Source organism: Phascolarctos cinereus, unplaced genomic scaffold (assembly GCF_003287225.1).
Source record: "Phascolarctos cinereus isolate Bilbo 61053 unplaced genomic scaffold, phaCin_HiC Scaffold_2;HRSCAF=192, whole genome shotgun sequence".
Classification (NCBI taxonomy): Eukaryota; Metazoa; Chordata; class Mammalia; order Diprotodontia; family Phascolarctidae; genus Phascolarctos; species Phascolarctos cinereus.
Window position 1 is genome coordinate 223,797,103 of NW_027555625.1, and position 26,510 is coordinate 223,823,612.

At 35.5% G+C, this 26,510-nt stretch overlaps 1 protein-coding gene across 11 annotated transcripts in view; it reads right to left on the reverse strand.

Annotated features, from left to right (window-relative positions):
- NCOA1 (nuclear receptor coactivator 1) overlaps positions 1–26,510 on the reverse strand; it is a 213,862-nt gene that overhangs the window by 50,940 nt on the left and 136,412 nt on the right. For all 11 annotated transcript variants that reach the window (XM_078149820.1, XM_078149819.1, XM_020983963.2 and 8 more), the window contains 5 exons: positions 24,818–24,958; positions 19,025–19,172; positions 16,396–17,722; positions 9,733–9,913; positions 4,274–4,400 (listed from right to left, as the gene is read on the reverse strand). In XM_078149820.1, coding sequence (XP_078005946.1) covers positions 4,274–4,400; positions 9,733–9,913; positions 16,396–17,722; positions 19,025–19,172; positions 24,818–24,958 — 1,924 coding nt within the window. The remainder of the gene's footprint in view (positions 1–4,273; positions 4,401–9,732; positions 9,914–16,395; positions 17,723–19,024; positions 19,173–24,817; positions 24,959–26,510) is intronic.

The window sequence follows — 26,510 nt, forward strand, 5'->3', positions numbered from 1 at the left end:
GGTCACATAGCTAGTGTCAAGTGCCAAGTGTCTGTGGCTGGATTTGAACTCAGGTCCTCCTGACTCCAGGGCCAGTGCTCTATGTACTGTGCCACCTAGCTGCCTCTCATATTGTATTTTTTACAAATTAAAAATTTGTGGCAACTCTGTATTGAGCAAATCTGCTGGCACCATTTTTCTAACAGTATGTGTTCACATCATATCTCTGTGTCACATTTTAGTCATTCTTGCAATATTTTAAACATTTTCATTATTATTATCAATTATTATCATTATATCATATCATCATTATATATATCTTACATGGTGATCTGTGATCAGTGATCTTTGATGTTACTTTTGTAATTCTTATGGGATGCCACAAACCATGCCTACATAAGAAGGTCAACTTAATCGATAAATGTTGTATGTGTTCTGACTGTTCCACCAACTGGTCATTTCCCCATCTCTCTCCCTTTACTAGGGCCTCTCCCTATTCCTTGAGACACAACAATACTGAAATTAGGCCAGCTAATGACTCTACAATGGCCACTAATTGTTCGAGTGAATAGAGTTAATGCAGCAAACTTAATAGTTTTCTTATTTTAAGAATTTGCCACAGCCACCCCAATTTTCAGCAACCACCACCCTCATCAGTCAGCAGCCATCAACATCAAGGTAAGACCCCCTCACCAGCAAAAAGATTATGACTCACTGAAGACTCAATTTTTAGCAATGTTTTTTAAATTAAGGTATGTACATTTTTTAAGACATAACATATTGCACAGTTAACAGACCACAGGATAGTGTAAACATAACTTTTGTATGCACTGGGAAGCAAAAAAATTTGTGCAATTTGCTTTATTGCAATATTTGCTTTATTGTGGTGGTCTGGAACTGAACCTGCAGTATCTCTGAGGTATGCCTGTACTAATTAAAGATTAGTAAGAAAGGTATCAGGATAGTCCTAAGAGTATGCTTTCTTTAATAACTTGCTCCTTAAGACTTCTACAATCTTTAATAATTATGCTTACTTGTTTAGTAGAAGTTATGTTTCTAATTTTTAAAAGGCATAATTGAGGAGGAAAGCTTGCTAAAATGTGTTCGTTAACTGCATCTAAGGGAAATCCAGTTGTATGGACCACAAGGCTATGACCAAGGAACCACTGCTTACCTGGTGGCAACTTACCCTATTTGCAGGCAAAGTACCTAGGAAGAAGCAAACAGCCTCCTGAATGTTGGCCTTGAAATTCCAATTCTATAAAGTGACAGTAACTGCCACAGTTACCAGGCCATGGTCAAACATAGCAATCCTAGTGTTTACCATATTAAAATAATAAAGCAAATTTCAATTTAGTATGGTGTGGGTCTGGAACCAGGTATCAGGACCAGAAAATGAACACCACCAATTTTTCCTGAGTTCTTTGACCCTTTTATCATTCTTATATTAAACAAATTTCAAAGGCATGATCAAGACATAAGGTCACTAACAAACTAGAAGAAGCAAATACACAGCAGTAGTTTCTGTTCCTCCCCAATTCTTTATACATGGGGACTTCAACATCCATGTTGATTTTTCTTCAAACTTCCTTAAATCTCATGATCTACCTCAGGTCACACATATAAAAAATTATACATTAGTAATTCATGAATCAATAAATTCTTGAATAGCTTCCCTATGAACAATGCCACCTTAACTATAATTTAAACATAAGCATCAGGGATTCATGTCTGAGAAGAGGCAAGACAGCAATCTTGACTTGGAAGAAAATGAGGGTTAGATAATAATAAATAGTTTAGAGTGGCTATGACATTCAGAGAATCCAGCAAAATTAGGATCAAACAGCTAATATGGAAAAGTTCTCAAATTAATGAGCAGCAAAAGGAGAAAAGATAGGTTAATAAAGCTTTGAACAATCTAATATCAGTTAATGTCGGCTAATTTGGCTTTAATAGTTGCCACGTCAATCAACAGCATGAAAACTGGGCTTATGATAGGTAATCTAGTATGATGGAAAATCTCAGAGTCCGGAAGATCTGAGTTCAAATTCCATCTCTAACAAATCTTGTCTGTACGATTCTGGGAAACACTAATAAGCTGGAGAACAGTTGCTGATTTGGAGGAGGAAATTTTCTCAACAGGAATAACCTACAAGACGCAGTAGATAGAATACTAAACCTAGAGTCAAGAAGACTCCTCTTCATGAATTCAAATCTGGCCTCCAACACTGACTAGCTGTGTGACTCAACCCTGCTTATTTCAGCTCCTCATCTGTAACATGAGCTAGAGAAGGAAATGGCAAACCACTCCACTATGTTTGCTAAGAAAACTCCAAATGGGGTCACAAAGTGTCAGAAATATTTGCTAATTTAATTCAGTCATGTTTTCTGGACCTGCTACTACAGGTAGGAATCCTTCCCTACTACTCTCTCCTCCATAGTTCACTCCAATCTAGTTCAGTCATACACTGCCCATTCCTGATCTGCAGGTACACCCATGAAGTCTACCCCCTAATTATATTCTTTAACTGTGTCCTGTGAAAGCCACAGTTCATTATGGATTTATCTTGAACCTTGCCATCACTTCCTCCATAGAACTATATCTTCTACTTATGAGAAACTAGATTTTACCTATTGTTTTCTTCTTCACTTCCCCCTGTCCCTCCCATGCCTCTACCAGGTGTGGGAAACCTGCTAGTCTAATAGGAGAGGACAGTTGCCTGTTCTTTGCTCCCAAGTTCTACTTTGAGACAAATTTTTGTCACTATCACCACATTTAATGTGCTTATATGAACCCCAATATAGTCTCTACTGCCTTCTAGCATCAATGTTTACATTCCTTGATCTTAGTAACAAAAAGAAAGGCTGGTGAGAGAGAGCAGATGAATTTACTGATGAATCTGTAATCACCTGACATCCTCAGTTTTATTGTCTTTCTCTACTTCTGCTTCACATCTACTCAAATTCATTCACCAAACCATGGATATTATCATTCGGATGATATCATCACATGGATATCAGAAACCCATCTCTGAACTCAAATTTGGTGCTTCCTACCCTACTTCTGGTCTGACATTATAGCTTTAAGAGCCCTTTCTATACTCCTATGAACCTGTTCTTCACTGGGACCTGCAATAGGGTTGACCCCTTCTACTATTTCTAAACCCCTTTATATTCCCTGCACAGCTCTGCCAAGCAGAACAAGGTCTAATCCCTCTTCCACACAATAACACTTAAAATATCTAAAGACAGTTATGTATATACTGTTTTGTATGCACCTGTCCCCCTACTTTTCTCTTCTCCAGGATAAATTCCATTTTTTCATCTGATCCCTATTATCCTAAACTAATCAATAATCAATAGCATTTGATGCTCTTGACTATTGTACTTGAAACCATCTCTTCCTTGGTTTCCCTGGTTCTTCTCTTATCTATCCACATTATCCTATCTTCTTATCCCTCTCTCTTCTTATTCTAAATGATTGTTTCTCTTCTTGCTCACTAAATGTCCCTCAAAGCTCAATTTTTGGTCCTCTGTCTGGAATTCTCTCTAAAAACTAATGCTTTGAGAGATGCCCACCCAATTCCACGGCCCACACGCAAATGATTCTTAAATATTTATATATAACCCTAACTTCTTTCTTGAATTACAAATCAACTGTTTGCTGGACATTTCTACTTGACTTTACAGATATCACCACAAATTTGATCTGTCCTAAACCAAACTCACTACCTTTAATATTAACACACAGGATCTACTCTCATCTCCAACCATTTCAACAGTGATGACTCTTGCTCATAACACATTATAAAACATCCTGCTTACAGTACTTGTCCTTCAGCATCTAGAACAATGCCTTAGACAACGTAAATCTATATCTGATTACCTCATCTCAATATACTTTTGTATCTAGAACCATCTTCTCATACCTCCCTCTCATCTCAAAGAAAGAGATGTTCCTCCCTTTCCCCTATCCACTTGTACTCTTGATTTGATCCTTTAACGCCCTCTTTGGAATAGGGATCCTTTGATTAGCCCCTTCTCTCAATATCTTCAAGCTCTCTGTTCATGTTGGTTCTTTCCTAGATAGAGAGAGGAATCAACGTATAGTGGGAAAAGACTCAATTATTTATATCACTATTTGCATAAAATATAGTGTTCCATTAATGGCATACATACTTAAAAAGTATTTGAATGGCTCAACACTACAGAGTGGTTTATTACAGGTTAGTTGTGAAAGTTGCTTTATGATGGCCATATAAAATAAAGATGTTAAAATCCATTTGCTACTTACTCTTCTGGTTTATTCAGAGGTCCTTGATTCATAGCAGTTATTGTGTTATTTGCCCATGGAACCTGGTCATCTATTCCTGGCTGCCCAAATTGATGATCAAGACCACTCAATTCAAGCTCAGGCAATCCTGAATCAAGACAAACAGAAAGTCAGTATCACAAAATAGTGGCAAATAGCACAAAACTTTGTAGAAATACTTCATTAAGGAGTTTAACAAGGTTTTCACATTACAATGACACTTCATACATTCTGTGGATACTCATCTACTGACAATTTTTTTTTACTGACAACTTTTTAAGTAACAAACAAGCACAAAACATGACCACGAGCTAAGAAGCAAGGAAACAACTCCTGTGAACTGCCTTATAATCACTGTAAGGTATGTTTCACGACAATGAGTAGAGATTGAATTCAGAGGCATACAAGAAGTAGAAGTCACTGAAAAAGGAAAAAAAATCAAATTTTGATTATATGAAATGAAAAGCTGTTGTTGCATGAAGAAAATGAATACAACTAGGATAAGAAGAGAAGTGGTAATCTGAGGAAAAAAATCCTTGCATCTACATTTCTGCTAAGAGTCTGATATACAAGGCATCAACTAATTGAAATACATAAGATGTAAAATCTCTAACCCCAATAGGTAAATGGTCAATGAATATGAACAAGTAATTCTCAAATGAAGAATTGAAAACTAGTAACAGTCACATAAATTGTTCCAAATCATTAATAATAGCAAAAGATATTAAAGAAACATACAAGTCACTTTGTACCCAGTAAATTGGCAAAGATGGCAAAAAAGGGTAAGGGTCAAATGTTAGAGGAACTGTATAATATGAGCACACTAGTACACCATTACTGGTGATCTTTGAAATACCCCAACCATTCTAGAAAGAAAATTAGAATTATGAGAAATGCAAAAAGAGCAGATATCAACTGACTGCAAAATAGCTAAACAAGCTATGCATATTAATATAATGGAATATTACTGAGCTGCAAGAAATACATAATATAAAGACTACTATTACATACAGGAAGATATATGAACTATACAAAGTGAAGTAAGCAGAACCAAGAAAAAATATATACAATGACTACACAACATAAATAGAATTAACAATATACTGAAACTGAATGCTAAGAAATTATAATGACTATATTTGACCCTTAAAAAGATAATACGGCACCTTTCCATTCTTTGCAGAAATGAGGGGACTAAGGATGAGTGTCACTGCATATATTTTTTGATACGATGATTAGTTAGGCCAAACTGTTTGCCCATCCTTTGTTATTGTTTGTTACATGAGACAGCTCAAAGATACCACCCCCCAAATTTATTTTTTAATTATAAATGGGAATAATTTTAGGAAAATTTCTATGAAAATAGTTTTGATGCCTAATATAAAAATTTCAGTTATTAGGCAAATCTACTATTGTCAAATGCTATTAATCAATGACAATTTTAATGGCTCGTTATTGCCTATTACATGGAGGTTGTCTGGCATTCAAAGTTCTCCCTAATCAAGTGTTATCCTATTTTTCCAGACTTGTATCATAGTATTCAAATACTTATACTATAAATTTTGCCAAACCAGACTTTTTGTAAAAGCTCTTTGCTTTCCAGCCTTGATGAAAGTGCTTGAGCCCTGTACGGAACACTTTCTCCCCACCAACTTTTGACTCATTCAACTGCCATCTAAACTTTTACCCACTTTTACTCATAAACAATTAAAATGAAAAATTGTCTAGAGAAACGTTTCCCTAATTTCTCAGTCAGTACCCACTGGACTTATTCTAGCACTTAATCTGTAGCTCTCTTATGTAAATTTGTAGTATCTTCCCTCACCATATACAACCTCCCCCTCCCAACCCCCCCCCAAAAACCCTTATTTTCATTTCCATTGCATTTTGCAGTTCATTGGAATGGGATTTTCCTAATATTGCTTCTAGTATTTTGTTGTTATTACTATATAGAAATGCTGAGGGTTTATTTTGTAGCCTGCCACTTTGCTTAAGCTATTAAATACCTCAATATCTCTGCTGATTTCCTGGGGTTTTCCAAGTAAACCATCATTTCATCAGCAAATAGAGTTTCTTCTTCTCTTTGTCTATCCTTATGTCCTTAACTTCCTTCTCTTGCTTTGTTGTAACTAGAATTTCCAAAACTTTACCAATAACAGTATAAAGAAGAGGCATCTTTGTTTTATCCCTATATTTATTGGGAAAGCTCTAGTGTATCTCCAATGCATATGATGCTTGCTGTTAGTTTTAGACACTAAAGTTTTCTGTCACTACTGTGTTACTGTCTATGTCTTCTTGTAGCTTCGCTATTGTTTCATTTATAAATTTGCTAAAACATCTGGAAGGTATCATTAATGATATCGGTTTGTTGTCTATGGTTTCTATCAGCATAATGTAGCTACTTTGCTTTTCTCTTTTCATTTCTTGAATTTTTGTTTTCTCAGATAGCATGACTGTAAGTGCTGCTTTTTGGATACACTTTATACACTGGAAAAATTTCCAGCCCATCAGTTTTATTTTTTCTGTGTATTTTTTTTCACATATTTAAGTAAAAGATTGGGGTTTTTTTCTTATCCAATTTATCACTATTTTTTTGTTTTATTGGGTTGTTTAATCCATTCACATTATGAGTGCTGTGTTTATATTTTCTTCCAGTTGTCTCTAATATTGCTTTTTTTCCAAGTTGTGATTTTTTTACCTTCTTCCACTGTTTATACAGTAGTGTCTTTTCATTTGGCTGCCTTGTCCTCCCTCCCCTCCCCCAAGGCTCCTTTCCATTTGTCACCCCTTTCAATTTGGAGTTTTGCTTATTAATTCTCTATTTTTTCATGCTTTTTTCTGGTTATTTACTTCTTCCCTTCTTTTTTCTTCCCATGTAGAAAGTCAATTTCCACTTGTTCTGCCCTCCCTTTCACCTAGTCCTGTTCATTAGGTTTAAACTCTAGGTTTTTTTGGCCCCTTTCTAGGAATGACTTCTCTTACTCTCTTCATTATCCACTCTCTCTGTCTACTATAGACCCTCATTCTGTGGTTCAAGATCCCTATAATTATCTAGTCCTGCTCTACTCCAAATACATCATGGAATCAAAACTTATGAGGTATCCATTCTGGGTTCTCCCCTCTAAACAGTTTCTGCCACTGCCTCATAGAGTCTATCTTTTTTTCATTGTGCCTCATTCTATGCCTATTCTTGCAGCTGACAGAAAGGACACTGTCCAATGCCATAGTCTCCTTGTGATGCCTCTGATTATGCAGCACATCACTGAAGTATGCTTTCCCCTGGTTACCTTTTTTTCCCTGTTTCCCTTAAAAACTATCCAATGAATTCATGTCCTCCCATTCCTTATGGTGCCAGCTGTCCCCAGAACTTTCAATTTCCCTTTTTCCAAGTCAGGAAAAGTGTTTTTTTTCAATGACCAAATCCCACAGACATCAGTAGAACTGCATCATACCAGGAAAATAAGCACCTCCCCCCCTTTCAATTTTTCTTCCTCATTACCCATTCCTCTGCAGATTATTCTCTTCCTGAACGACACAGCGATCATCTTTTCATATTACTAGCCCTCTATTTGGCCAGGGCACAGTCACATACTCCCCCTGCCATCTTTACATGTTCTCCTATTCTGTAATACAGTACCATGAAAAAACATCTATTTGCTTATAGGTTGGGTGGTTAAGAGGTTCTATCTATAATGCCCCAGGCCTGCCTCTCCACCATTACCTCCACTTGATTTCTGCCTTCACCCCTGTCTCCTTGTGTATATTTACAAAGAAGTCTCTTTACTGGTCCTCTTCTGTCACTCTATTGCTGTCCTTGACTGTGGCATTTGTTCATTCCTCTTGCACTGAAATCTTTGGTACTTTCAGTCCTTTTCCCTAAACACTAGCTCCCAGAGGATATACTATCTCCCAACTTTGCACATTTTCACTTATTGTTCCATGTTTAGAATTCTCTCCTTTTCTATCCCTATCTCCCGGCTTCCCTGACTTAAAATCCCAGCTAAAATTAAATCTTCAATTAGAAGGCTTTCCTGGTCCTCCTTAATGCTAATTCCTGCCTTCTGAGATTATCTCCAATTTATCCTCTCTATATGTTTTTTTTCACAAAGTTGTTTTACATGTTGATTCCCCCATTAGACTCTGAGCTCCACAAGGATATGGACTGGGGCTTTTTGGCAGGGACTTTGTGTTCCTCCAGCACTAAGCACAATGCCTGGAACATACTGTTAACAAATTGTTGGTGATTTGATTTGTTTTCCTGGTTCTGTTCACCTCAAAGGGACTGGAGTAGTCAAATCCATTCACCATTAAAAGCCCACATACATGTGTGTGTGTGTATTTACATATGTAGACCACCATATTCTTTCCTACGAGTTTCTGGATTTACCAGCAAATATAGAGTGACTACTAAACATGCAACATAGGCAATATTTGATATGTAATCCCATATTTCCAAACAAATTCATTTGAAAAACATTTCCAAATAAATATGTTCCTATTTAGATATTTGCTTTAGTTCAGGTACTTCTTGCAACTAAATTAAACAAAGGATAACAGGAAAAAGTGAATTCTTTCATTTGTTAAAAAGCAATATATGGATTATTCCTTCCTTAAGAGGATATAACATGGAACCAATTGGCCTATTTGCCATTTTGTCAACAATTTGTTTTCTTCTTAGAGTTCTTTTCCTGTCTCTCAAGTCCAAAACAACTCCTTCTCAACAAAAGCCAGAAAGTTCTTAAAAAGTAAATTTGTGATTTTTGTTGATAAGATAAACACTGTCCTATTTTGATATGAAAAATACAAAAAGCTTTCCATGTAGCAACAATTATTATTCTTCAGCTCAAGTCCTCACTCATTGTATTTTTTTAAGGGAATGGCTCTCAGAAGTTAGTTACTCTAATGCCATTATTTTACAAAACTGTTTTCCTGTGTCACTCCTTAAATAAATACTTGACTTTTTAATTCATAAAAACACACCACCATGTAGTTAACTTCTTGACTATAAACTTCTTAACAGAGAATTTATTCCACTCATTTACCAAGGAGTCTTCTAATAATTCCCACTTTACTTACAACTTCCATATTTAGCGAATTAAAAATAAAGAATCTGGTGTATTTGACCACAGATCCTTACTTACTGTCTCACCCAACAACATACCTGTGAAGTGGGTACTAAGGGGTGTCCCTATTGGGAGCACGAGCGCCACCTTGCCTGATAATGACATAACAAGTTTAGAAACTTTGCTCAGATAACTTAAAATGCATCTAGATATACTGAAATCACTAAACAGAACTCTAACATACCACTTCTGTTACAGTATCAATTGCCAAAATTCCTGGACGTGTAAATGCCCCAATATGTGTGTGTGTGTGTGTGTGTGTGTGTGTGTGTGTATATCTCCTTCAGAAAACATTTTTTAAAAGTACTCAATACATACTATTCAGCCTGGGAGGAGGTCTGGCTGGGGTAGACTGAAGGGCAGTAGGCAAGATTTCTGATTTGATGGTCACTCCAGTGCCTCCACTTTCCAACCTTTCTGACTCACATAAACCTGGCAGCTGTGATGCCTTCTCCAGTGTCGGCAGTAACGGATCAAACTGGTCAAGGTCAGCTGGAAACTAAGATGGGAAAGCAAAGTCAGAGGTTATTGTAATCTCTATCTTTTCATCAGATGCAATGAACTTCACTTGATCCTTTGCACTTTAGCAATTAAGCGTGATGTGAGTCTTTCTAGAAGAAGATAAAATAAATAATGCTGCATGGAAATAATTTGGAATATTTGAAAGCACATCTGACTGGGAGATAAGAGATTTAGGCTCAAATTCTGACTGAAACTTAACTGTAGGAGGCAACAGGTATAGTACTACAATCTCTCCCCACCCCCAACGGGCTTTACCTTTCAGTCACCTCTGGTCCTCCTGTCCCAGTTCTGTTTCTTTTAGGCTAACTATATACATATGAGGCAGGATTCTCTCATTGGCAAAACAAAAACAAAAACCCTTCACTTCAATCTATTACCTTCTTAGGCAATTATCCTGAATCTCTTACCTTTTACAGCCAAACTCCCAGGCAAAAAAGTAATATGTAAATATGTAAATTTGTTGAGAGTATTTTAATTGAAGTTTACATATTTCTATTACTCCATTTTTTTATTTAATTTTTTAAATTTTTTCCATACGCTTGAGTTGAAAATTTTTCTCCCTTTTCCTCCCCCCACCCTCCCCAAGACAGCGCACAATCTGATATAGGCTTTACATTCACATACCCACTAAACATATGTTCACATTAGTGAAGTTGTAAGTGAAACTTAAAACCAATACAAAGAACCATCAGAAAGAGGAAACAAATCTCAACAGAAGGTAAAAATAAGTGATAGCGATTCGACTTCCATTGTTCTTTCTTTGAATGTAAACAGCATTATCCATCCCGAGGCCTCTGGAATGTCTTAGATCCTCATAATGCTGAGAAAGGTTCAGTTTAACAATCTTAGTCAATGCATAACGTGGCTGTTATTGTGTACAAAGTCCTCTTGGTTCTGCTCACTTCACTCAGCATCAGACCATATAAGTCTTTCCAGGCTTTTCTGAAGTCAGCCTGTTCATCATTTTTTACAGCACAATAGTATTCCATTACATTCATATACCACAACTTGCTCAGCCATTCCCCAATGGATGGGCATCCTCTCAATTTCCAATTCTTTGCCACCACAAAAAGAGCTGCTATGTACATTTTTGTACATATGGGTCCTTTTCCCATTTGTTTGATCTCTTTGGGATATAGCCCTAGAAGTGCTATTGCTGGATCAAAGGGTAGGTATGCACATTTTTGTAGCCCTTTGGGCATAGTTCCAAATTGTTTTCCAAAATGGTTGGATCATTTCACAACTCCACCAACAGTGTATTAGCGTTCCAATTTTCCCACACCCTCTCCAACATTTATCATTTTCCTGTTTTGTCATGTTGAGCAATCTGATGGGTGTGATGTGGTACCTCAGAGTTGTTTTGATTTGCATTTCTCTAATCAATAACGATTTAGAGCATTTTTTCATATGACTATAGATGGCTTTAATTTCTTCATCTGAGAACTGTCTGTTCATATCCTTTGACCATTTATCAATTGGGGAATGGCTTTTCTTATAAATTTCTCTTAATTCTCTATATATTTTAGAAATGAGGCCTTTAGCAGAAAGACTGATTGTAAAAATTCTTTCCCAATTTTCTACCTTCCTTCTAATCTTAGTTGCATTGGCTTTGTTTGTGCAAAAACTTTTCAATTTAATGTAATCAAAATTATCCATTTTGCTTTTCATAATGTTCTCTATCTCCTGTTTGGTCATGAATTCTTCTGTTCTCCATAGATCTGATAGGTAAACTATTCTTTGTTCTCCCAGTTTACTTATGGTATCAGCCTTTATATCTAAGTCCTGAACCCATTTTGACTTTATTTTGGTATATGGTGTGAGATTTGGGTCTATGCCTAGTTTCTGCCATACTCTTTTCCAGTTTTCCCAGCAGTTTTTTTCAAAGGTGGGTTCTTATCCCAGAAGCTGGGGTCTTTGGGTTTATCAAATAATAGATTACTATAGTCATTGACTACTGTGTCTTGCATATTTAACCTATTCCACTGATCCACCTCCCTATTTCTTAGCCAGTACCAAGCAGTTTTGATGATTGCTGCTTTATAATACAATTTAAGATCTGGAATTGCTAGGCCACCTTCCCCTGCATTTCTTTTCATTAGTTCCTTTGATATTCTGGACCTTTTGTTTTTCCAAATGAATCTTGTTATTATTTTTTCTAACTCTATAATTTTTTGGTAGTTTGATTGATATGGCACTGAATAAGTAAATTAGCTTAGGTAGGATTGTCATTTTTATTATATTAGCTCGGCCTACCCATGAGCAACTGATGTTTTTCCAATTATTTAGATCTGATTTTATTTGTGTGAAAAGTGTTTTGTAATTGTGTTCATAGAGTTACTGGGTTTGTTTCGGGAGGTAGACTCCTAAATATTTTATAATGTCTACAGTAAGTTTAAATGGGATTTCTCTTTCTATCTCTTGCTGTTGGGTATTACTCCATTTTCCATCAGCAGGCTTTGCTTAGCTTGAGTCTTCAGAACAACATGAATGACATCCAGGATAAGATGATCTCAAATCTCATTATGAAGAATGACTGAGGTTTTGATACACTATAGTTTCTCAACTTACCCTCAGTTGCAATCACCCTCTGATTGGGGGTATGGAGGGTGAAACACTAAAGTCTTCCCAAAGCCTTCTTTATACAGGACTCCCAACCTTACTGGTAACTCCCATTTTCCAGCAACTGCTCTTCTTGGCATTGATCCTGAGTCAGGTATTTCCTGATTTGCCCCTCCCCCAGCTTTTCAGCTTCCTTTTGTTTGTTGTCTTCCCCTACTAGATTGAAAGCTCCTTGAACACAGGTAAAATAATCAAACAGATTCTTCGTCTTTTTTTATTGAACCTATTTACAGTTAATTGATTTTGTCCTGTAACAGCCTAGGTTATGATTCTTTGTCTCTAAACTTATTTCAGAAATTCACATAGCCTGTATTGAATTAAGTTTAGAAATTCAGAGGTTAATCACAGCTCTATTCTTGTGTCAAAGAAATCTGTTACCTTTAAAAGAGGAAGATGGACAGCAGGGAGTCTGGTTTAATATTTTTATGCCACCAAATTATCCTTTAAGGATGTCTGGTTGGTTATCCAAATAGGCCACTATATCTAACCTTGCAGATGACTGAAACAATGAACATTTCTTAGTCACTGCAGTAGTCTTTTGCCTCTCACTTTCAATTACCAACCAATCACACTGTCCCCTTGCATACCTCAGGACTGTAATAATAACTTGCTTCCCATTTATGAAGTCCTATTCTATGTTCTGCATTTCCCTAAAAATTAGTAAAAAGGTATCTATTCCCTACCTCAGGATCTTAGCTTATGCTAGGGAAATTGTGGTAAATTCACATTTTACTAATAAACTGATCATGCTCCAAAATTTGTGGCTCAGTTTACCTTAATTTTAACCATCACACAAGGATGTTATTTTTCTTTTTTGTATCCTCAGTGTTTGGCACATAGGAGGTATTTAAGTAAATGTTTATTAAACTAATGCTGCTGCTAATATTTATAAGAACTATGTATGGAATGGATGATTTTGATTACATTAAACTGAAAAGTTTTTGCACAAACAAAGCCAAGGTTACCAAGATGAAAAGGGAAGCAGGGAAGCTGGGAAACAACTTTTAAAGCCAGAATCTCTGATAAACGCCTTATTTCTAAAATACATAGAGAATTTATAAGAATATAAGTCATTCCCCAATGATAAATGGTCAAAGGATATGAACAGGCAGTTTTCAGATGAAGAAATTAAAGCTATCTATAGTCATGAAAAAATGCTCTAAATCACTACTGATTAGAGAAAATGCAAATCAAAACAACTCTGAGGTACCACACCACTTATCAGATTGACTAACATGACAACAAACAGGAGAATGATAAATGCTGGAGAGGATGTGGGAAAATTGGTACACAATGCATTATTGGTAGAGTTGTGAACTGATCCAATCATCCTGGAGAGCAATTTGGAACTATGCCCAAATGGCTATAAAAATGTGCATTCCTTTTGAACCAGCAATACTACTTCTAGGTCTATATTCCAAAGAGATCATAAAAATGGGGAAAGGACCCATGTGTACAAAAATATTTATAGCAGCTCTTTTTGTGGTAGCAAAGAATTGGAAATTGAGGGGATGCCCATCAACTGGGAAATGGCTGAACAAGTTGTGGTATGTGAATATAATGGAATACTACTGTGCCATAAGAAATGATGAGCAGGTGGACTTTGGAAAAACCTAGAAAGATTTAGATGAACTGATGCTGAGTGAAGTGAGCAGAACCATTGTACACAATAACAACCACATTGTGTGATGACTGACTTTGATAGGCTTAGGTCTTCTCAGCAATGCAATGATCTAAGACAACTCCAAAAGACTCAGGATGGAAAACGCCATCCTCATCCAGAGAAAGAACTTAGGAGTCTCAAAGCAGATGGAAGCATACTATTTGCTCTCCTTTTCTTTTATTGTTTTGTTTCTTCTTTCTCATAGTTCCTCCCATTAGTTCTAATTCTTCTTTATATTATGACTAATGTGAAAATATGTTTAATATGAATGTATAAGTAGAGCCTACATTAGATTACATGCCCTCATGGGGAGGGGAAGAAAACGTAAAAGTCAAAATTTTATGGAAGTGAATGTTGAAAACTAAAAATAAATAAATTATTTTTTAAAATATTGCTGCTGCTAATATTTATAAAAACTATGTAAAATAATGTACATGAGTAAAGGAGGCAAGAGAAAGCTTCTAATGTTTCCATATTACATTTTATATTATGTTTAATGTTAACTTGTGGATTTGGATGCCTTTTATGATAACCTAAAAGAAAAAGGTCCTTCTATACCTATATTGTACAACTTTTTAAAGCATAAATGAGTGTTGTACTTCAAAGTTTTTTGTACCTATTGAGATAATCATGTAGTTTTGGATGTTTCTAACTTTTAATATAATTGTTAATTGTGTTTCTAATGTTGAACATGTTTATTGCATTCTTGATATAAACCCAACATGTGTACAGTTAATATTTTTCTTTGATGAACTGTAGTAGCCTTTTGCCTAGATTTCATTTAAATATATTTTCATTACTATTATTATTATTATTGAAATAATTAAAGAATACTAGTTAAACTTTAAAGAAGGATCCTTCTAAGTGTCACAGTAGAAGGAAAGACTGCCAATATATCCTTGGAGACATAAACATTTAAATGTGAAGAAGGAAATGAAGATGATGAATCCCTTCTATAAACGGTAGAACCTGCTGCACAGGGATTCTTTGAGGACTTCACATCATTTTATTGTAAACTATATTCCCGTGTACATTGAAATATTTTTAATCCTTGATTTGTTTCCATTACTTTAAAGAAATAAAGATACTGTAGTTCCCCTAGGGTAGCCTACATACTTTCTCATAGAAAATTTTGTCTATTCTTTGAGTATCACTAGTATGTTATACTTCAAAGTTTTGTGGTAATCAGAAATAGATACTTCATCCAACAATGCAAACTACAACCTTCTCCACCTTATGTGGTCATTCTGAGTTTCTTTCCCAATAAAAAAAAAAAGGCCATCACTTTATGGCCAACTTGGGGATGGTGCATTATTTTAGAAAAATACAAATTCTTCTTTCAACCTTGTAATTTTAAGTAGCTTCTATTGTTAAAGTCATTAGAATCTGCCTAGGTGTAAATGAATACATAGTTTGTCTTATTGTGTGACCTCTTAAGGTAAAGAAATGCATATGTATTCTGTTCTTTTTATATAAGCATACAAATCTTAATTTGTTCTAGTAGTTAACTGTGAATAAATTTTTATCTTGTTCCTTCCCTCACCTCTCCATGTCACTCCCCAGAAGTGCTTAACATGGGATCTGTGAACTTAAAATACACACACACACACACCCCCCACCTATATTTCAGTGTAATTAGTTTCCTCTGTTGATCTTACAGATTTGTGTTTTGGGGCAGCAAAATGTCATAGTGGAAAGAGCGCTGAGGCCTGGAGTCAGGAAGACCCATCTTCTTGACTTTAAATCTGTCTTCAGACACTTACTTGCTATGTGACCCTGGGCAACTCACTTAACCCTGTTTGCCTCCATTTCCTCATTTGTAAATAAGCTGGAGAAGGAAATGGCAAACCACTCTAGTATCTCTGGCAATAAAACTCTGAATGAGGTCATGAAGAAGAGTCAGACATGACTGAAACAACTCAACATCAACAACAATTCTCAAGAAGCTCACAATCTAATGTGGGAGACAAACAAATATGTACAAATCATTTTCGCATGGAAGTAATTTTCTTACTACTTGCCCAATGGGCCTGATGACATTGGAAACAAATCTGTACCACAGGACAGAGTTCAATCTCTGTCTATCACACAGATACACACACACACACAAATCAAAAATCACATGAAGTAATAACAACTAAGGACATTTATTCTATAGAAGCAAATATATTACCCACCTGATTCTGGGACTCTAATTTGATTTCCTCTGGAGCAGCTTTAGTTAGTGGTGTTGGGGTTGTGTTACAAGGATCCATCTGCTCTTTCTTTTCAACTTTCACTTTCACATCATCCAGACTCAAGGTTGGAGCTGCTCTTAAGTCTTTCTCATCTTTATCTAAAAGGTACCGCAATAGTTGATGGTCCTTTGATTCCTTTTTCTTTGAAGCCTCCAGTTCTAATTTTATGTTGGAGTTCCCTGGCACTTGATTACTTACAGAACTAGATCCATTATCCTTTTTGTCATGCTCCACTGATAGGGTAGTTATATCTGAGGGGCTACCTTCTTGCAAGAGCCTGTGTAGAATTTTGTGTCTCTCGGTCAACGAACTATGCGAGGAGGGACAAGTGTTGCCTGAAGATGAAGAGTTATTAGCTGTTGAAGTCGAAGTGCCTGAGCAAGATAAAGCATCTTTGCCACTTGTATCAGCATCAGTATGTCGTAGCTGCTGTTCAGCAGTTGTTGCCAGAAGCTGCACTAGTTTATGACTGGTTTGAGAGTATTTATTATCTCCCTCTGAGAGTTTGTCACTACTATGCAAGAGGCCTGAATCCAGTGGTTTAACATCACTTGAACTGTTGTCAGATTGAACCATTTCATTTAAAATGGACGTTATTTCTTTGCTGTCTTTGGATTCCACTTTTGTTGGCAGCATATTTATTCTGCTAGGAGAATTTTGCGAGCTCAACTGTCTGAGAACAGGAGAAGTAGCAGAAAAGCCAATAGAGTTACTGGGTCCCTCATTAATACCCTGTAAAGAAGTTGCTGGGATGTTTGAATAAGTCCTATTAGGATTACCACAGGCACTACCTACCATACCAACAGGGGAACTCAATGAAGGAATATTGGGAGAAAAAGAATTGCTTGGCATTCTTGGCCTAGTTGCCAATCCAGAGCTAACCTGTCTTCTTGGAGACATAAACTGTGCTAAGGTAATTCCTGTACTATCCATTGGAGAATTGTTGAGGCTTAAAGAGTGATTACTGCCCTGGGAACCAGCCTGTCCCTGGTTTAAGGCAACACTGGCTACAACTTGATTTCCAGGTGAACATCCAAAGCTCCCTTGGCTGGTATTGGAATTATTATTACTGCTGCTACTATGAAGATCAGAGTTTGGTTGATGGTTTACTCTGGGAGTCACCATGCTGCTGCTGTTAGACGGTGGAAGTGTGGATGATCGGGCCATACCCTGGGCTGGAGAGATACTAGGATTTACTGATGGATTTATTCGAGGAAGTGGCATTCCAGAATTAGTGTTATCTTGAGGAGAAAGAACATTGTGTTCCCTAGAAAAAGGGGGGAAAATAGTAACTTAAACATTTTCGGTCAGTTTCCTTTTTACTTTTTAATGCTACATATGCTGAAAATAACTTCATTAGCCTAACACCAAAATTGCTAAGAAATTAGAGGGCAACCACATCATAACTGTCATTAAATAACCATTACCGGTTACATGTTCTAAAGCACTGCCATAGAGTTTATAGGAAAAGGTACTTATAACCCCTGAAGTACAGTTACATTTCCAGTTACCTGGAAAAGAAATCTTATTTAGCTTTTTAAAAAATTCTAAGAGATGTGCTATTAAAGGTCTCTTAAAATATCATAAAGAGATTAAGATTTGGATATTTGTGATTAAAAGGGAAAGCTCCAAGACAACAGAAAAAGAGAATCTATATTGAATTCAAGTTCGCACAAGTATTCATTACACAACTCTAACCACACTGTTGTTTTCATAAGAGTAGTCATTAGGGTTGGCATGTCCAAACAAGCAAATAACTCAGATGTAGGAAAGAGAAAGTTTAAGAATTACTTTAGTTTGCTCAGGTAATGTCAAATAGTTTGGAACACTGGGAATTTGAATTTTTCATAGAAAAAAAAAGTCTAACATGAATACGTATGTATATATGTGTGCATGTATCAGAAGTGTCAAACTCTGGGCCCCTCCACACCCCAACCAAATTAAAATGTAACTGGGAGATGTTTAACAAAATACTTTAAAATACAATACAACACAATGTTATTTTGTGGTTTTCTAAGACAATATGCAGCTTCAGGGAGCCATTTCTATTTGAGTTTGACACCACTGTCTTAGACAGATAAGAGAACAAAACGTTAAGTAGCAACACCAAGAATTACTACATTTTTAAGAAATAAATTGCTAGCATATGGAGAAAACGTCAATTCTAATAACTTTAAGAGGAAGAATCATCAAGCTTGCCTTAATAAAAGCAAAATATATATTTTTATTATAACAGTATTAGCCTAGTTCAATGAAATTAATTTTTGAAAATTCCAACTCTCTATTATAGTCATATAAACCATAAGTTCATAAAAGGTGAAATTATTTGTTTTTAAACAATTATTAATTTTTTAAAAGTATCTTTCCACTTTCGTCATTCTTTTCCTCTTTTTAAACTACAAAGTAACTGAGAGGTGACAAAACTACAAAAAAACATTATGGGTATGGATAATATTCTCATGAAACACTAGTTTCATGCTAATTTAGAAACTGTGTTTCTAATCATAAAGACAATAAAAATAATGATGAACTAGTTGATTTCACATGAATCTTTCCAAATAAGTAGTACCTGTCAATGATATGAATTCCCATGATGAAAGGCTGCATATCTGGACTTTGAGGGTAACAGAGTTTACACTTGGTGTGGGCGCTAAGCATTGTCCCATCATTTAATATGAACCTATAGGATGGGCTGAAGGCAGTGCCACGAGTCATCACTGTTTCAAACAAAAGAGAAAACTAATTACAATTTTGACACTTAATTCTAGGGCAAAGGACTATTACCAAGTCTTATATATACCTATAGCTTGTTAAATGTTCTCACATATGGTACCTGCTCCTACAGTTTACTCTTATATTCTTAAGGCTAGGATCAGACAATGCAGACAGGTGAAAGAAAGTCACTGTGGATGAAAATACGTCACACACTAGTTGATGTCACATTTAAATTTATTCACAATTTAATGAGGGTCTTTCTCATGAGGGGAATGGGCATGAGATCTCCCAAAATTGGAAAATTCATATTATGAAGCACTTTGCTCTTTCCTTACCCTCAGTTTTCCCTATAGAATGTTCTATCCCAGCTTGAAGTTTCTTAGCCAAAATTCAAGCCTAGATTTTTTTTTAAACCAAGGACTACAAACCACTAAGGTTTTACTTTGACAGATAAACATATTCTTAATAAGCTTATTATATTTAAATATTACATATATTTATCTTTGAAAGATATCTTTAAAGCTTTATAAGGATATCAACAAAATAAAGTATAAATAATACCAAATAATCAAGTAGATGAAGGAAATCTATACATTATATCCATTACATTGCGCAGTTCTGCCTTAGATATTTATTAAGCAGTAGAAAATTAAAAGTTAGCTTGTTGATTGTTTTCTAGGTTTATACCAGTTATAAAACTGTACTTGATACCTTCATATTATCTCAGAGCCCTCTTGTAACAAGACTTATTACCTAGATTTAGAAATACTTAGATGGATTTTTTAATCTTGTCAGTGTGGCTACTGCCTATACTGATGAAGATCACAATCCTTCACAGATTTCTTTCCCAGCAGGACTGTCATTCATGCCCTTCCAGAAACTATCTATAGAAGAACCACCCAATGTGTTAGATGTCTTCAAGTCACTGAACAAATGTTGCATATTAAGAGCACCAACAGTTAAATATTTAGAGATGATATAATAACTGTGATTTCTGGCACTCTCCGTCCTCTTTTAACTATATTGCCACCAAACAGCAGAAGGAACTATGGACCATTTTATATTGTTCTTTGTTTCATGTATTACTATGACCACTTAAATTAATGACCAACCCTGTAGTGATAAGCCTTTCCACACTTAGCTAGGTTGGTTGAGACAGAAAACAAAAGTCACCATGAATTAAGATACCTCAGCTTGGTAAAAACAAATCAAGACATGTACTTTATTGGCAAACCCTTTGAGAACCAAAAGTCATCCATATATGATGACACATATAAGGCTACCAGGGAAGAGAGGGGTGATTAAGAGAAATTATTAGTAAAAATATGTGCCCTGAAACACCAGTAACTACATACACTACATATATAAATGATGGATATGCTTAGTCTTTTTTTGGGGGGAGGGGGCTGAGCAGTGCAGTTAAGTGACTTGCCCAGGGTCACACAGCTAGTAAGCATCATGTGTCTGAGGCAAGATTTGAACTCAGGTCCTCCTGAATCCAGGGCTGATGCTCTATCCACTGAGCCACCGAGCTGCCCCAAAATGATGGATATGTTTAGTCTTTAACATAAATGATAGTTTTATCCTTCTATTTCACTGTCATGAAGGGATTCCACTCTAGTTTAAAACAGTGGAAGAGCATATAAAAAGAAATGTTAACAAAGAGCTTTTGAAGCCATGTATAATTTAAGAAGACATGCTCTTTCAGTCTAATCAATTTTTCAATTATTGATTTGTGTAAATGTCATACAGCTAAAGAAAAACACATCTACTGCTTCAAATCTAAAATATAATACATATAGTACATGATGTCATAAAGAGTACATACAAAAACTAGGGCATTTCACATCACACTATGAAATCAAGACCCATGGCTAGGATAACACTCTTTATTATAGGTCTTTTGATTTATTGTAAACAGTCTAAATCACTGGGACTGAATTTGTGAATTCATGTAAACTTATGAAAGGAAAAGTATCTTGTGTAAATAAACATTTCATGAGCAATAAATTATGAAGGTATGTCTTTTTAATGAAATTTGAAAATACTGTATTTAAGCCACAAACAGATGCATTCCATAAAGGTCTGATAAAGGATACCAAACAAACCAAACAAACAAAAACCTAACAATTTATGACATTTAAATAAACAATTTGATACATTCCTTTATAACAAAGAACAAAAAAACCTAGGGGCAAAAAAGGAAATATTAAACAAGGACTAATTGTGATTCCAAAGCACTGATGATGAAAAATTCTACCAATCCTAAGAGAGAAAAGATGGACTAATATTCAGAATAAGACACATATTTTTGGACATGACCAATACAGAAATTTGTTTTGGTTGGTTATACTCATTCGTTACAAGGAATTTCTTTTTCTTTTTTCCTAGGATAGGAGATGGGGAGAAAAAATGCTTGATAATTGAAAAAAAAAACAATTTTAAAAGGAAAAGTTAACCATTAGAAATACCTCTCCTGTAACATCAACATTGTGTACAACTTTCTAGGATCCACTTCTACCTTAGTTGAATCTGGTACTGATTCAACATGTTTTCTCTTCAAACCCATTTGATACCTCAATTTCATAACTGATGACCATTCTCAATTTCACGTGTTTCAATTAAACTCCATTCCAAACTGGGCATCCACCAGCAAGGATACATCTTAGTTGTTATCTGTCCAGTTACTAGAGGACAGAATGTAATTTTAAAGCTAGAAGGAACTCTGGAGATCATCTACATTGTTATCAAAAATGAGCTATTTACTAGGAATCCAGGGGGAGGGGAGGTAAAGAGAATCCCAAGAAAAATAAAGACTCACCCTGTGGGTATTGTTGGGAAAAGAGGAACCTTGGAACAAAGTTTTGTTCACCTAACACTAGAGACAGCTCTCATTACATGGCAATAATCCATATTCTTAAGAGTTAGAGATTAGTGTTCTTTCAACTACAGCCTTATTTACAATCTCTAACTATAACTAAACAACTCTTCCACTATCTCACATCCACAGAATATGTTCTTCATTTTCATTGTGGCTTTGAAGCACTTTGTCCTTCCCCTAAATCAGGCAAGCTGTTAAATTTCTTCTGGCTCCATTAGACTTTCTGTCCTGTGTATTTATCACCTAGTTCAATGATTCCCTTAGGAATGGATCAGAAACAGCGAAACAGTGAAAAGAATAGAGCCAGGAGAACTAGGTTCAAATCCCAGCTTTGCTACTTACTACTTGTGTGATGATGGGCAAGCCACCTAACCTTTCTGGGTCTCAGTTTACTCATTTATAAAATGCAAATAATAATGGCATCTATTCTATCTATTGTGGTGAGGATGAAATGAGATAACATATGTAAACCACATTACAAACCTTAAAGATCAATAAAAATGCTAATTCTTACCACCACCACTAACACCATTAAATATGAGTTGAACTAAATCACCTTTCAATCCCTTCTAGTTCTAAATCAATGATCCTATGATTCTAATTCCAACTCTGCTTGATGATCAATCATATCAACACCCAAATCGGAACCACCCCTACAATTATAATGATTGTCTGATTACACAGTGATAAATGTGATGTTTTGTCCCAAACTCTAGTAATTCCCTTGAACAAATTTTTCTAATTTATTGACTAGATACCAAAGGAATAACACATGATTGTGTATTTCAAAGATGCCAAGTTGAAAGGCTGAAGAAAATAAAATAACAGGAAGCCTTCTATTACAATAATACGAGAAGGAAGTAATGGATGTCTAAAGGCTCAACTCCTGAAAGGGGAGAGAACAAGTTGCGGCTGTAATGTTTCATGCTTCCCTGATGGCCTGAGAATCAGCAGAGGTCTGCAAAACACTAAATAAAGACAGAAGGGATCTTTTAGCATCAAAACAATGACATCTTAAGTACAGTCAAAGTAATGCATAGATAGAAAGCTTCTTATTCTAAGAACAGAGGCAGTTCTCAGAAGACTATGCTAAAAATTAGCTAAAACAGTCTACACTGTGGTTTAAGAATGTGGTTTATAACAGCTTATTATAACAGCCACTGGCTTCAGAGGGCATGGAGGTGGGTAGAAATGGAAGAAGACAAGTAAAGGAAAGTTTCCTGATTTTTAAGTTTTATCCTAACTTGAGGATATCAAAGTATGGTGTTTTTCTCTATATATTTTGCCATGAGGAAAGGAATTGAAGAAATTTGGAAAACAAATAGAACTTTTCCCATGAGAAGTTAGATAATGTAATTGGTGAGCACAAAGTAGAAAAATCAATAGATGAATGAAAACTACATGCACAGACTAGCCAAGATTTTCAAAGTGATGAATAAAGAACACTGTATGCTGTGTAAAGTTTTAATTTAAAAAAAAATTTTCTTTAAATGTCTAGAGTTAGCATTTCTACTTACCTATCTTAGGCACCCAAATCTGCAATTAGACTAAATGTTCTTTGGTTTTGTTTTTTTTTTTTTTTTGAGTTAAAGGTTGATCAGAAAGGACCAGATGACACCTAGGAAATTACATACCTTACAGCCAGAGGAGAACTTAGAAATCATTTAGTACAAGACTGTGTGTATACATGAATGTGTGTGTAAACTAGATCAGATAGTAGTAGTAGAACTTGGATTTGATTTCTAGGTCTTCTGTTCCAAATCCAATAATTTTTCCACTAATACCACACAGCATTAACATCTTAATCTAAAATATGATTTAACAGAACATAGTAGAGGTTAACTACACTTCCTTAATTAAATTTCATTTAAAAAAAAAGGGCTGAATGCATAGAAAGAAGTTTTATGATCTGAATCTCAGATAATTAACACTCTGGGAAGGCTACCCATTTTTACTATTAAACTGTAGACACTGTGTCTAAAAGAAATCTAAATATCTTCACACAAGCTAATCTCAAAAAAGCCAAATGTAACAGTGACAAACACTTTAATGTTTTCTTATACATTCATTCAGTAGCTAGAGACTACCAAGAAAGAAACACCAAAATTGAAGGACAAGGTCATCTGAAGCTTACAAAATGCTACCCCTCTCATAGGTTCATTGTTTATAGAAATCTATCACATGAGTAACCCACTTTATGATATTAAGTGCTGCATCTACAAATATTACTAATAAGTAGTTAACCAAAAATGACCACATTTTCTTTCAAGAAACACTTAAAGATGACTTTATGAAATCCTGTGGTCATATAAAAAAAGTCTAAAAGCTAATCCTTTATAGGAGGTACAGGTAACACTCAAAATATCACTCATATATCATTTTGCTATTCCCACATTTTTTTCCTCTTGTACTTGTGTATTTTCATTGGCATGGGAGCTCCTGGTGAGAAACTCCCTCTAACCAGCACAGGTCAGAAAATATTCTGCAACTTAATAGTCTTAAGGCTTGTCTAGAGACACTAAAAGATTAAACAAGTTGCTCAGGGTCACATAATCAGTAATGTGTTGGAGGCAGCCTATGCACTTGAACCCATTTCTTCCTGATTCCAAAGTCAGTTCTTCATTCATTAAGAACTGTTTCCCACATTTTTCTTTTTTTATACTTTATTACAACAAAACTACAGTTTTAAACAAATATTTATCAAGCCACAAAATTTACAAAAAATTACTTATTAGTCTAATCCAAGCTAAGGAAGGAGAATTTTACCTTCTTGAAATAGCTGTCTGGCATAAGATGGCTCTCTACCTTGAGGCTGGAAAAAGGCATAAATGCACTTCCTCACTAAATCTTCCCAGCCGGTTCTACCAGCAGCTCTCAAGGAACTTGTGTCAATAGAGATGATTTTACCTAAGCAGAGAAGGAAAATTCATGCTTATGGTAGCTTTTTGAAATATGCACTTTATGTTCACATATAGACTATAAATACATACAAATATAATCATAATAGTCAAAATCCACACTCCCAAACGAACAGCTATATCTCAAAAACATTTAGTAAAAGAGGACTTAAGTGAAGAAAAGCATAATAACACAATTTGATTATTCATGCCAATGGAAGGGAGATAATCCAGAAATAACTCATTTTTGAATTCAGCATGTTCTTTTGGACTCATGGATGCAACATGGGTGGGGTCTGAATGTTCTAGAAATTAACATTAAAAATGTTCAGTGGCTACAATGGAAACAAATGAGGTAGGAAGAGATAAAAATCAATTTTACAAAGAATCTAGAGTCGCAAAGAATTAGAGATGATCCAGTCCAAACCCCTCACTTTACAGATGAAGAAGCTGAAACTCAGGGAGATAAACGACTTGCTCGAGGAGCCCAAGACTGGTAAATGGTAGAGTCAGAATTTAAATTCAAATCTTTTAATTCAATAATTAGTATCTGTTTTCCTGGTCAATTATCAATGAAGGTGAGCTCTTAGAGGGCAGGAATTCTCCTATTTTTCCATTTGAGACCTTGGCCCCTACATCATGTCTAACTCAGAGCAGGTAATGAATGACAGCTACTGAATCAATTGCCAATAACCATACAGAGCCTGTCAACTATTGTGCACAGTGCTACTGGGGATACAAAGATAAAAAAAGGAAACAACTCTGTTCTCAAAGTGCTTACATTCTCTCAGGGAAGCCAAATAAAATAAGCATAAGACTGTTAAATAATAGGCATTGAATGAGGGAGTGCACTGGCTGTTTGGTGCATCAGGAAGGGCATCATATAGAATGTAGAGAATTTAAGGCAGAAGTGAGAACAAAGCACAGTGCAGTCACAGCAGACAGCCACAGCAAAGACACAGACTCTAGAGATAAAGTGGACTCATGTATAAATGAGGCTAAAAAAGATCAGATGGCAGAGGAGAACAAAAAGAAGTTATGGAGACACAGATTAAGGAAGGTAGGTTTGGTACCATTATGCTAAATTTTATAAATAAATAATAAATTTTACTTATTCTTTAAAAAAAAGAAATGAGATTTTTACAGTTCAATATACAATCTTTTCCCCCCTCTTCCTTGCATATGGAAGTGTTCATATTTGTTGATGTTTGTCAAATTAATATTAATTTTTAAAAAAGATTTCAGTCAAGACACTTATTAACAACTAAGGATTAAATATTTTAATTCAATTCAACTAGCATTTACTTCTATGTGCCAGGTAGCATTTGACCTACTAAAAGACAAAAACAGAAAAGACAAAAATGAAATAGCCCCTCCCCTCAAGAAGTTTATAATCTATTGGGGAGAAACACACAAATAAGGTATGAACACAAAAAATATACAAAGTAATTGCTGGGGGGAGGGAACAGGCAACTTAAGAGAAGCACTATTTACTAGAGAAAGCACTTGAGATGAATTTTGAGGGAACCCAGGAATTCTACACGGTGCAGGTAAGAGAGAAT